Source organism: Notolepis coatsorum (genome assembly GCF_963971535.1).
Source record: "Notolepis coatsorum genome assembly, chromosome: 5".
In the NCBI taxonomy this organism is placed as follows: domain Eukaryota; kingdom Metazoa; phylum Chordata; class Actinopteri; order Aulopiformes; family Paralepididae; genus Notolepis; species Notolepis coatsorum.
The window spans coordinates 24,857,915-24,872,413 of NC_140169.1; the positions used below are offsets into that span (position 1 = coordinate 24,857,915).

The 14,499-nt window shown below is 49.0% G+C and overlaps 1 protein-coding gene across 1 annotated transcript in view; it reads left to right on the plus strand.

Moving 5' to 3' along the window:
* Positions 1–14,499, plus strand: part of map3k13 (mitogen-activated protein kinase kinase kinase 13) — a 132,528-nt gene that overhangs the window by 92,676 nt on the left and 25,353 nt on the right. The window contains exon 8 of the mRNA XM_084314962.1: positions 8,429–8,537. Within this exon, the coding sequence (XP_084171088.1) occupies positions 8,429–8,537 (109 nt within the window). The remainder of the gene's footprint in view (positions 1–8,428; positions 8,538–14,499) is intronic.

The following is a 14,499-nucleotide window of genomic DNA, read 5'->3' on the forward strand; positions in this document are numbered from 1 at the left end:
TCCCTTGTATATTCCTTGTACAATATGCATTGAATATCCATTCTAGCCTACTGAACATCCCATAATAGTCTCCATTCTACTATTGGTCGAGACCTTGGTGCCAGGCTGCCATACCCCTCAGACCCAGTTCAAACGTACCGCTCGACATGTACGAACAAGTCCTAGTTCCGCGTAGGAATTTGGCTACCGCACCACTAATGGGACTATTTGTTCATAGTGCGTATATATACTGCGCTACTAAAGTAGGACTTTCTTTTCAGTCCAGTTTCTTACCCTCCAATAGAGTCACAGACGTAAAGCCTCCCCGCGATGCCACGTGTGGGAGTAAGGCCAAGTTCGGCCTACCATCGGTATTGAGACATCGTGTATATTAATATTTGAATAGTCATATTTGGCACTATATCGTCGAGTTGGACGTAGTCTATTAAGCTAATAATAGTCTGTTAATATATAGTGCTTTGTGCGGTGAGAATACTACCGTAGTCAGTACCCCATCGTTTCGGGCAGAGAACTGGCTGCTTACCCAGGGTGGTTGACCCTATGTGAAGCTGCACCCGAGGAGCCCCAGAGCCGACGAGCGAGTGGACCTGTATACCGGATTATTCTACCGACGACAGCCCGCCTTCCCAGGCACGGATTATGCTTTGGATACTTTGATTATTCTATGGATAAAGACCCCCGACACTACTGTGTGTTGGAACCCCCCCCCCTGGAGAGGACGCAAGGTGAGGAGACGCTCTGCAAGACGAGGTCTCTCCACATCTCTCCCCCGTGGACCGGAGAGAGCCGGCCCACAAAGAGTCCACCTGCTTTCATCTGTGGTCCAAGGATCGCCGGCGCATTGAACGGCACTACAGTGGGTTCTCCTGGGATACCCTTGGCCGGACGAGGCAGCTGGATTCTACCCCCCCCCCCCCTCCTACTCCTGTCGGCTTACAAGCGACCGGATTAACCCCCTCTAGTGTATCCAGCCTATAATCATTGGAGTATCATTGCTGTTATTCCTTAACTATTCCAGGTCGTATATTTACCACCTGCGCCTTCAGAGATTGGACATTATCTATTGATATACCGACGAATACTCCTTGCCATAAAAGTGCATACTATTTCAATTCATAAATGTAATTAAGTGATTAAGTGCTTATTCTACACACCATCGCTGTGTAGGAAATAAAGACCTGTTTCTAATTCGTACATTTGTGTTGGATCCGTTTCATCTACGTGAGAGTGTTCATGATAATATATTTATGCCGTGTACTGGGTGGTCGAATATTAAGTACAAAGGTAGTGGTAGTAAGTATCATATCTAGTAATACAGTCAGGGAATTGTACCCCTCAGTTACAATTGGTCCTTCGAGCCGGAGGGTAATTAGTGTAATATTAATATAGTGTTATTAATATTGAAATGGCCTATGATGAACACTCCACGAAACGATCCTCCTAACCAACGCCCGCAGCGCGAACGACGGCTCCCTCAGTACTTAGAGGCTTACGCTGTCAGTCAACAACCTAGTCTTCTACTAACAGTAAACGCGGTAAAACTAGAAAGTAAAAGTATGTCTAACCCCAACGCCCAGACTTCCCCCGACCATAGAGGCCCCTACGGGCTCTAATGTAACTGACCAAGTTCACGGTGGGGACCAGTGGGAACCAGACATGACTTCACACCCCGCCAGTACTGAAGAAGTAGTCCCCGATGAGTCCCGGGAGGAATACAACGCTACCGAGAGAGAACTCGGCACGGAAGAAGACGGGGAGAGCACCGTGGAGATAGAGCTCCAAGGCTCCGCAAGGAGTACCCCGAGGGAAGGCTCCCCTATACAACCGCCTTCTCCCAGCGAGGCAGAGAGGACCCTACAGCAGGCATTCCTCGTCAGCCTGAAAGCCTCTACTGAACGCGATAGACTCCAGGGTGAACGCGATCGATTGCAGATACAGCAACGGAGCGAAGAAGAGCACATACGCCTGGAAATAAGACGCATTCAGATGGAAGAGAATGTGGCCCGAGACCGAGCAGACAGCCAGCGAGCAGCTGCTGGTGCTCTACGGGACGCAGAGCGCGACAGACAGCAAGCGCAACTAATAGAACAGCTGATCAGACGGACAACACCCTCTCCCTCCGCCAGAGGCTCCAGGAACTCGTCTAGACACACCTCCAGGGCGGCATCCCCTAGCCGAGTAAACAACCCTGAACTTGACCAACAGACGAGGTCTATACCCCCCACAGACCACCTCCCCCCACCGGTCCAAGCGAGACCTAGCAACCGGGAAGGAGCAGCATATCCTGTGGAGAGGCTAAACCAGAGACTACAAGCACTGGATGACCTAACTGAAGACGAAGAGGAAGAGGAGGAGAACCGCGCCCGAAGACAGCACAGTACTCCGGGCAGGAGGTCCGGTACAGCCCAGGCTATACTCCCGCGGAGCTGCGCTACAGACCCCCGACTCTATACACGGGTGAGCACGACGCACGACCCGCACCGAGGAACAGCACCTGGACAAGCGGGCCATGGTACACTGCCGGTACCAGCCCATACCAAGGAGCGGGAGGAGACTCGCCTAGGAGGCCTCTCCCCCAACGCTCGCCGATGTATCCACAGTCAGCGTCATACATTGGCACGCCTATGGTACCCGACTTCACCCAAGAGAACCGGGCCCAGTATACAGAACTCCGCATGTGTCTGGAGACCATGTTGGTGGATGTATTGGATGAACGCCACAAATACGCCATCCTACTGCAGCACTTAAAGGTGCCCCGCGCACATAATATAGCGCTCGCCTACGCGACTTCCACCACCCCATACACAGCAGCGCTGGTAGCATTGGACCAGAGGTATGGGCGCATATGGGATTACGTGATCCAGGAGATCCGACACATCGACCGCTTACCCCCAGCAATAGACAATCGAGCACTGGACGACCTGTCCATCAGAGTGCAGTCCCTGGTAGGGATGTTGGGAGCGCAAAGAGAGAAGGGGAAGTATGAACTTTACGCCAACTCAAATGTGGAAAGGATCCTGGAGAAGCTGCCGCCCGCTCGTCAGGAGCGCTTTAGGCGGCAGAGGGACCACAGAGACCCGAATGGCCCCGAACCGAACCTCCTCGATCTAGCAGACTTCCTGGCGAGAGAAGTCAGCAGCCTACGGCTAGATACATTCGGACGGAGCACCCCTGGCTCCAGAGAAGGAACCAGACGACTAAATGATGGAAGAAGATCGGTGACTGTGATGCACCAATCGGAGTCAGTACCGAGCAGCAGGAGCCACAGTACCCCCTCCAGAACGGAGAAGTGGAAGATAGTGTGCCCCTACTGTGAGAAAGAACACTGGCTAGCGCAATGTGACTCCTTCCCCAAGCTGAACGCGGAGGAAGCAGGTCAATGGATAAAGTCCAACAAGCGCTGTTTTCGCTGTGCGCGCTCACACATGGCAGCCGAATGCCGCTTAAAGAAAAGGTGCACCAAGTGCGATGGAGCCCATCTGGACATACTTCACGACAGTAACAGACGGCGCCCTTCACCTGCACCATCCAGCCGCAAAGCGAGCGTCATGTACATCGATCCCGCCAGCAGCAGTGGAGCCCGAGTACTCCTAAAAGTAGTGCGTGTGACACTAAGCTACCAGAATAAAGTCCTGGACACTTACGCCGTCCTCGATGACGGGTCAGAGAAGACCCTGCTGCTCGCCTCCGCTGCGGCCCAGCTAGGGCTGCGGGGAAGCGAAACCCAAATGACAATTCGGACAACAAGACGAGATTTGAAGACGATAAAGGGCGAGAATGTCTCATTCTCTATCGCAGCAAGCGGCCAGCCTGAGCGACGGTACCAGATTGCAGACGCTTTCACCAGCCAAGAAATAGGACTGTCGCGGTACACATACCCCGTCGCCAAGCTGATGGAGAAATATGCACATCTGCGCAAGTTACCGATCCCGCTCATAGACAATGCTATGCCGACCCTGTTGATAGGCTCCGACCATGCAGACCTCATTGTCCCGATAGACCGGGTTCATACCGGACCCCGAGGCTGTCCTGCAGCAGTCGAGACCCGTTTGGGATGGACTCTCCAAGGCCCGCTCGCCAAATCTCTCAACCGAAGTACAGCCACTAGATGTCTCCACTCCCGAGTCACAGAGGGAGAAACCGCACTCCTGCAACACGTAGAGCGGCTATGGAGCTTGGAACAAATGCCCTTTAAGAATGGAAAGAAAGACATTCGCTCTAAAGATGACATTTACGCCATTCACCTCCTCGAGACAGGGACCAAGAGAGTCCCGGTCAACGGCGTGTTGAGATACGCCACGCCACTCCTGCGGCGAGAAGGAATGCCTACTTTCCACGCCAAGACAGACGCCATAGAACGGTACCTGCTGAACACGGAGCGGCGCTTAGCCAAGAACCCCGCCCAAGAGAGTGTATACCGCGCTGAGATTGAGAAGCTCATCACAGCGGGACACGTCACAAAGATGGACATTAAAGAGGCTGACCAGACCACTGAATCGTGGTACGTGCCCCACCACAAGGTCCATCACAACGGTAAAGACCGCATAGTATTTAACTGCAGCTACCAGATCGGATCCCAAAATCTGAATAAAGAGTTACTGCCCGGTCCCACACTCGGCCCCTCCCTACTCGGCGTTCTACTCCGCTTCCGCCAGGAAAAGGTGGCCATCAGCGGGGACATTAAAGGAATGTTCCTGCAGGTGAGATTAGTAGAGGCGGACAAGCCCCTGTTACGGTTCCTATGGAGAGAGAAGCCAGGAGATGAGCACCCAGCCATCTACCAATGGGAAGTCCTCCCCTTCGGAACGACGTGCAGCCCCTGCTGTGCGACATTTGCACTACAGAAACATGTAGCAGAGGACCCAGCAGCGGACGAAGAGGTCCGACACAGCGTAAAGAACAGCTTCTACGTAGACAACTGTCTACAAAGCCTTTCAACCCAGGAAGAAGCCGAGGCTCTCCTGATTAAACTCCGCGCCTCATTGATCAAAGGCGGCTTTGATCTCAGGCAGTGGGCCAGCAGCGATCCGCAAGTACTGCGCAGCCTCTCCTCCGAGGACAAGGCAGCCAGCAGCGAGACCTGGATGGCTACAATCCCGGGAGAAGCCCAGGAGATGACCCTGGGATTGGTGTGGCGATTCAAAACAGATTCGCTTCACTACAGACACAAGCCCCTGACTACGGAGCAGGGAAGGCCGGCGGCGGCGCCGACCACCAGACGGAGTGTGTACACAACACTCGCCCGACAATATGACCCGCTAGGATGTATTCTACCGTACACCACCAGGGCAAAAATGATTGTACGAGCATTGTGGGACAAGGACCAGGGCTGGGACGACCCCATTCCCGCACACCTTGCATCCACCTGGAGAGAGTGGGAGATGGAGCTCCACTCACTCCCAGGCGTTAATATGCGCCGAAGCTACTTCCCACCCACGGTGAGGCCAGAGACATGTAAAATGGACTTACACGTCTTCAGTGATGCCTCAGAGGTCGCATACGGATCAGTAGCCTACTTGCGGGCCCAAGACCAGGGGGGAGAGATCTACACAGCATTTGTCCTCGCCCGCTCGAGAATAGCCCCACGCAAGCAACAATCTATCCCACGTCTAGAGCTCTGCGCAGCCCTAGCCGGAGCGCACCTAGCCACGCTCATCCAACGTGAGCTCACCATACCGGTGTCTAGAACAATCCTGTGGTCAGATTCCACGACAGTACTCGCCTGGATCAAATCGGACTCATGCAAGTACAAAGTCTTCGTGGGAGTCAGAGTCACCGAGATTCAAGACTTAACCGAAGAGTTAACCGGAGAAACAGAGTGGCGCTACGTTGATACAAAACAGAACCCAGCTGACGTCATCACCCGGGGGATGCCCCTGGATGACCTCACCCGTCACAATGTCTACAGTGACGGCCCCGCATTCCTAAGACTCCCGGAAGGACAGTGGCCCATGCCTATCCCGAGGGAAGCAAGTCCAGAGGAGGTGGAAATTAAGAAGTCTGTGTTCTGTGGATTGAGCACCGTAGCCTCCACCGACCCTAACATAAACGATTGCACGTCCATAGAGAGTGCACAACAAAGAACATTCCTGCGGTACCACCCGGAGTGCAAGTCCCCCGCTGATATGTCAGCAGCTAACTACGAGGAAGCAGAATTGCTTCTACTGCAGCGAGCCCAGAGAGACTCGTTCCCCGATGAATTGGCCTGTCTACAGGGAGGAAAGCCCGTCCCATCCGACAGCAGATTAATTCACCTGGCCCCCGAGAGCGACGCTCACACCCTCATCAGAGTGGGTGGTCGCCTACGCAGAGCCCCCAATCTACCGGATGACATTAAGCACTACCTACCGTCTCTACAGACCCGCCAGAAGTGGGTAAAGGAGAGAGACAATTTGACAGAAGGAACAGTCGTCATGATTATTGATCAATCACTGCCCAGAGCTATGTGGCCGGCCGGCCGCGTAAGCAAAGTGATCACCGGTGCCGACGGCAAGGTCCGAGCAGCTGAAGTGCTCGTCCAGGGTCGCACTTACACCCGTCCCGTGGCAAGGCTCATAGAACTGCCTCGACTCCCAGACACAATCGATGATGACCATGACCCTACAACCCTATGACTTTGTGAAGTTGACTGACCCCTACAGCAAACCCTTATGTGTAAATAGACAACGCGATTAATCTGTCTCCGTTTAACTGATTAGGTCTGGGACCTATTCAGGGGGTGGCTGTTGTGAAGGGCCAGATTAAACCGAATATATATATTTATTTATATATATATATTTAATTGTATTTGTATATTCTCTAATATTCCCTGATATCCCTTGTATATTCCTTGTACAATATGCATTGAATATCCATTCTAGCCTACTGAACATCCCATAATAGTCTCCATTCTACTATTGGTCGAGACCTTGGTGCCAGGCTGCCATACCCCTCAGACCCAGTTCAAACGTACCGCTCGACATGTACGAACAAGTCCTAGTTCCGCGTAGGAATTTGGCTACCGCACCACTAATGGGACTATTTGTTCATAGTGCGTATATATACTGCGCTACTAAAGTAGGACTTTCTTTTCAGTCCAGTTTCTTACCCTCCAATAGAGTCACAGACGTAAAGCCTCCCCGCGATGCCACGTGTGGGAGTAAGGCCAAGTTCGGCCTACCATCGGTATTGAGACATCGTGTATATTAATATTTGAATAGTCATATTTGGCACTATATCGTCGAGTTGGACGTAGTCTATTAAGCTAATAATAGTCTGTTAATATATAGTGCTTCGTGCGGTGAGAATACTACCGTAGTCAGTACCCCATCGTTTCGGGCAGAGAACTGGCTGCTTACCCAGGGTGGTTGACCCTATGTGAAGCTGCACCCGAGGAGCCCCAGAGCCGACGAGCGAGTGGACCTGTATACCGGATTATTCTACCGACGACAGCCCGCCTTCCCAGGCACGGATTATGCTTTGGATACTTTGATTATTCTATGGATAAAGACCCCCGACACTACTGTGTGTTGGAACCCCCCCCCCTGGAGAGGACGCAAGGTGAGGAGACGCTCTGCAAGACGAGGTCTCTCCACATCTCTCCCCCGTGGACCGGAGAGAGCCGGCCCACAAAGAGTCCACCTGCTTTCATCTGTGGTCCAAGGATCGCCGGCGCATTGAACGGCACTACAGTGGGTTCTCCTGGGATACCCTTGGCCGGACGAGGCAGCTGGATTCTACCCCCCCCCCCCCCTCCTACTCCTGTCGGCTTACAAGCGACCGGATTAACCCCCTCTAGTGTATCCAGCCTATAATCATTGGAGTATCATTGCTGTTATTCCTTAACTATTCCAGGTCGTATATTTACCACCTGCGCCTTCAGAGATTGGACATTATCTATTGATATACCGACGAATACTCCTTGCCATAAAAGTGCATACTATTTCAATTCATAAATGTAATTAAGTGATTAAGTGCTTATTCTACACACCATCGCTGTGTAGGAAATAAAGACCTGTTTCTAATTCGTACATTTGTGTTGGATCCGTTTCATCTACGTGAGAGTGTTCATGATAATATATTTATGCCGTGTACTGGGTGGCCGAATATTAAGTACAAAGGTAGTGGTAGTAAGTATCATATCTAGTAATACAGTCAGGGAATTGTACCCCTCAGTTACAGTTACAATACACTATGCAGGACAATTGACCTATCTAAAGCCCCGCCCTCTTTTCTTGATGCTCCAATCGCAATTTTGGAGTTGCTTCCCTCAAGACAAACTTTGTAAAGCTACATGATGTGATTGGAGGATTAAAAAAAAGAGGATGGGGTTTTCAGATTAAATTGTACACTACCATACAACACAATCCAGTACAAAACAGACTCTCTATACAGTTCTCGCTCATATATCTCTCCTCTATTTTCCCTGCTTGTTGTCTCCTCCTCCCAGGCAAGGCAAGCCCAGGAACAGACCGTCGTTCAGACAGATCCTGCTCCATCTGGACATCGCCTCTGCTGACGTGCTGGGGGCTCCGCAGGAAACCTACTTCAAGTCTCAGGTCTGACTCTGCACCACAACACCAACAGGCTGAATCTACTCTGCATTGCATAGAGCAGCGTGGCCGAAACCTTTAGACATGGAGGCCAAAGGCTGAGAAGAACATCACGTGGGTCGTGGGCCAAATAATGTTAGATTGCACCAAAGTAGAACAAGTAGAATATCTAGTACTTTTCTTCGGAGGGCCAAATATAATGTTTTGATGGGACGGATTTTGCCTGTGGACCCTACATTGAGCAGCCATGGTATAGGGACTGGTTTCTTAAACTATGGGTATGGGTTTCCTCTGGTGGGTCCCCACATGACAACAGTAGTAATATATGTTTGTGATATATTTCATTGAGCCTGGGTCCTATGACATGGAAAGTCTTAAGAAACCATTGTATTGAGCATTGGGTACTGGAATATATATTATTTTAGATAAGTGCGTGCGTGTGTAAAGGCCCAATCTTTGATCCAAATGTAAACAAACAGATGGGTAGCTCCACCACGGGAAATAAGAATTGAGACATGTTTTCATTCTCTTGTTGATAGCTCTTGATACAAGGACTAGCACTAGACAACAGATAAATATGAGTTTTTAATAGTTTTTTGCTGTATTTTGTCTTTTTTTGTTTACCCCACCCTCTTTCCTTGATTCTCCATGTGTGTGTGTGTAAAGGCCCAATCTGTGATCCAAATGTAAACAAACAGATGGGTAGCTCCACCACGGGAAATAAGAATTGAGACATGTTTTCATTCTCTTGTTGATAGCTCTTGAAAACTTTATTAACAGATTGCAGAATGGGTACAATACAGTACAGCTCAATACACACAATTGTTAAGGGGATGCAGACCAGAGAAAGACTTTCGTCTTGTTTACATCAGGGTCCCCCATTTTCAATTCATCAGGACATATATGACATACATGACATACAGATAGACAGTACTGCTACATCTATACATTTATGACATACCAGATTTGCAAATACAGTACTGTTTGTGATACAAAAAGAGTCCAGAAAAGGGAGTATATACATTTGACGTAAAAACTGTACATTGGTTCCGGTATGAGAGCGGAAGAGTAGCACGCATGCGGTGAGGCTCCTGGTCAAAAGAGCGAAAAACGGAGAAATAAGGACCCGAAAAGTGACGGAAAGTGATCAAAAATGAAGATGCAAACGAGAAGGAAGGAGGAGAAAACAAATATGAAGGAAAGAGAAATGGAGAACTCACAGGAAGAGGAGAGTTCGATGGAGCAGAACCCCCGAGGCGAGACCGAGAAGGAGCAGGCGGAGGAAGGGGGAGTCTCGGCTAAGACAGACAAGGAAATGCCAGGATGGGCCGTGCTCATGCAGGCCGGGATATTGGCGACCATAAAATTGAACTCGGACACGATGCAGGCGAACATGAAATTGAACTCGGACACGATAAGAAATGATATTGGGAAGTTACGGGAGGAATTGAGGAAGGAACAGGAGGACTTCAGAGGTGAAATGAATACAGAAATCAAAAGGGTGGATGAGAAGATGGCGGAACAGGACAGTAACGTAACAGAGGTACAGACTAGAACGGCGCAGATGGAGGAATGGAGCACAGAGATACACGAGGTGTTAACGTGTGCGATTCAAAAGCAAGAACAGATGGAGACAAAGATATCGGACATGGAGGGGAGGTCACGGAGAAATAACATCAGAATAAGGGGATTGAAAGAAGGAGTCGAAGGGGAATCGGTGATCCAATATCCAAGGAACAAATGAAGGAGACGGGACTGGAAAAAATGGAGGGCCCACAGGGCGTTGGCTCCGAGACCGAAACCGGACAGACCTCAGAGGGCGGTGATTATTAACTTTCTGAGATTTGAGATTCTTGAGGAATTGATACTCAGAACCGCGTGGACCAAAAAGATAGAAATCGAGGGGAAAAGACTGTCGTTTGATCAAGATTACTCGACAGCGGTGGCAATAACACGCAGGTCCTACGCGGGACTGAAGAGAATTCTGAAAGAAAACGGAATGAAATTCCAGTCACCCATGACCTCGCTAAGGATTCACTGGAAGGAAGGGACGGTGACATACGCGACGGCGCGGGAGGCGACGGAGGAGATGAGGCGACGGGGGATGCAGATGGCGGAGGACGGAGAGGGAAGGAGACAGGAGGGCCAGACGCGGAGCCTGCAGCAGAGATTGGAGGGGGCACGCAGATGGACCAGAGTGGGAGATCGAGGCCCGGGAGAGGAGGGAGGAGAGAGGAGAAGGCCGAGGTGAGACGTGACAGACCGAAGGCGGAGACGGACGAGGAGGCCAGAGACGGAGAAGGAGGGGAGAGGAGGCGGGAGGAGACGAACGGATGAGTACACGCATCGTTAGTGAATGTTTATGCACCCCCAGAGAGTGAGAGGGATTTATATGAGACCATTTTTGATATGATAGTGATGGAACTAGAAGGGATATTGATATGCGCGGGAGATTTTAATGTAGTACTGAATCACGACCTAGACACCACGAGTACTAGAAAAGGACGGGCACCAATCAGTCGATATATGAATATTCAGATGACGGAAATGGGAATTACAGATGTTTGGAGGGGGATGCACGCCATGGACAGGGAATACACACATTACTCACACCCGCACGTGACATATGCGAGAATAGACTACTTTTTGATGATGACGGGGGACAGTTACAGGGTACGGGAGAGCAGAATAGGAGTAGCGGACATATCGGATCACAGTGCCATATATCTGACAGTAGATCTAGAAGGGAGACGGAGGAACACGATCTGGAGACTAAATGTAGGAATATTAAATAACAAGGGGGTGGTGAGTCAGATCAAGGAGGAGATAGCCAGATACAAGGAAGAAAATGACAACGGGGCGGTAGATCCGAACATTCTATGGGACACACTGAAGGTGGTGATAAGGGGGAAATTGATGGAGAAGACAGCAATGCTGAAGAAGGCCAGAACGGAGACATATCACAATCTGATAGGGAAGCTGAAGAAGCTAGAGGGGAGACACCAGATATCAAAAGAACAGGAAACGCTCGGAGAAATCAAAGAAGTAAAGGCCAGGATAAATAGGGAATTATTGACGGAAATAGAAAAGAAAGCGAGGTTCATGAAACAAACGTACTATGAAGGGGGACCAAAAGCGACCAGACTGTTGGCTAGGAGAATTAGGACGCAACAGAAGTTGAACACGATACACACAATAAGGGATACAAAGACTAATGAAATATTGAGAGACCCAGCTGAAATAGAGAGGACATTTAGAAAATACTATGAGAAACTATACACACAGCCAAAAGCAGCGGGAGAAGAGGAAATAGAAGCATATCTGGAGAAGCTAGAGTTACCATCGATAGGGAAAGAACAGAATGAAGAATTAAATAAAATAATTATGGAACGAGAACTGGAAGAGGCAATTAGTAGAGCTAAAAACAACAAGTCTCCGGGGAGCGACGGATTCCCATCGGAATTCTACAAGACATTTAGAACTGAATTAGCACCCATGTTAGGGGCGGCGTTCAGACACACGATGGAAGAGGGGAAAATGCCCCCCTCGTGGAAGGAAGCCATAATCACCACGATACCGAAGGAAGGGAAGGATAGGGAATTATGTAGTAGTTTCAGACCTGTGTCCATACTCAACGTGGATTACAAGATGTATACATCGATAATATCAAAGAGATTTGAGACGTTTATGCCAGACATTATAGATGAAGATCAAACTTGATTTATTAAAGGGAGACAGACACAGGACAACGTGAGAAAGACATTACACATAGTAGAGGAGATACAAAAACAAGGTGGTAGCGCGGTACTGATTAGCCTAGATGCAGAAAAAGCATTCGACAGTGTGAGATGGACTTTTTTATATAAAACATTGATGAGGTTCGGACTGAACGGGAGGGCGATGAAGATGATCAAGGCGCTATATCAAGAACCGACAGCGAGGGTTAAGGTGAATGGCAGCTTGACGGATAGAATCAGATTAGAGAGGGCTACCAGACAGGGATGTTGTCTCTCACCGACGCTCTTCGCCGTTTTCATAGAACCACTGGCACAACTGATCAGACAGACCGAGGACATTAAGGGAGTAAGGATAAAGGGAACGGAATATAAACTAGGCCTGTTTGCGGACGACGTGATAGTATACATGAGGCAACCAGACAAGAGCTTCCCGGCACTGATGGATCTACTGAAGGAATATGGCCACTACTCAGGATACAAACTAAACGTGACAAAGACACAGACCTTAGCATGGAACTATACCCCAATGACGGAAATTAGGGAACAGTACGGGATAAGATGGGACATGGACAAGATTAAATACTTAGGGGTGAACATCACGAGAGGGGTGGAGAAACTGTTTGAGGCGAACTATACACAGATAAATCAGAACATCAAGAGAGACTTAGAGAGATGGACAGTAATGCCCTTGGACTTCAATTCAAGAATAGAGGTCATTAAAATGAACATACTATCAAGGTTACTGTACCTATTCCAGTCACTACCGATACAAATACCACAGAATCAATTCAGGGAGTGGGACAGACTGATATCGAGGTTCATATGGGCGGGGAGAAGACCACGGGTCAGATATAAAACACTACAACTACCAAAGGAAGAGGGAGGGATGGCAGTACCCAGCCTACAAGATTATTACTATGCAGCACAACTGAGAGCAGTGACGTGCTGGTGTAACGACAGATATGAGGCAAGATGGAAAGACATTGAAAAAGAAGGGGAGGGATACAAGGTGCAAGCTCTGGTGGGAGATAGGGAACTATTTAAAGAAAAAGAGGGACTATTAGATCCAATCACCAAATGCACCTTGACTATATGGAACAGAGTAGTAAAAACACACAAATTGGAGAAGCAGTCAGGGGTTCTGAGATGGGTAGCACATGACAAGAGATTCAAACCAGGGAGGTTAGACCATGGATTCAGAAGGTGGGAGAGGGGGGGGGGGGGCAACAGCGATATGCAAAATGATAGAGAAGGGGGAAATGCAGACACTACAAAAATTAAAGGAGAAATTTGGACTAGAAAACAGGGACCACTTCAGATATCTACAGGTTAGAGACTACTACAACAAAGAAATAAGGGGGGCCAAAGACGAAGTACAGAATGGAATAATAAAGATGATAGTATGGGCATACGAAGGGGGGCAAGGAAGAGTAATATCAGCAATATACCGGGCTATAATGAACAGCAAGGGACACACGACCGATTACATAAGGGAGAAATGGGAGAGAGAGCTAGAGATAGAAATAACAGCGAAGGAATGGGGGAACATATGCGAGGTGCAACATTCAACAACAGGATCGAGGATATGGAAAGAGTTTGGATGGAAAAACATAATCAGATTCTTTATAACCCCAGAGCTGAAGGGAAAATATACACCAACACAAAGAGCATGCTGGAGGATGTGTGGGAAGGAGGGGACAAATCACACGCACATATTCTGGGGATGTCAGAAGCTGAAGGGGTATTGGGAGGAGATAGGGGAGGCAATGATCAGAATATTAGGATACGGATTACCACAAACAGGACTGGTGCTTTACTTAGGAGACCTGACACACGAGGGAATACAAGGGGGGGACAAATATTTAATAAAGATAATGTTGATAGCGGCCAGAAAAGCAATAACGAGACTGTGGTACAAGGAAGACCCACCGACAATAGCACAATGGGTAGGAATAGTGGAAGAGATACAGGATATGGAGAGGATAACACACATGCTGAGGTTACAGGAAGAGAAATTTGGAGAAAGATGGGGTAACAAGGGGAACGAAAACGACATCACAGAGGAAGAACCAAATACACCACAAGAGGGCGAAGGGTAAAGGAGGAAAGAGGTTCAAAGAGGGTCTCTGAACCCATGTCACACACTTAATGTTTTCTAATTTCATTTTGGTTTAAGGTATGACAACTGTTTTATGTTTTTTATTTGCTTAAGTCAGTATTTTTTATTTTTC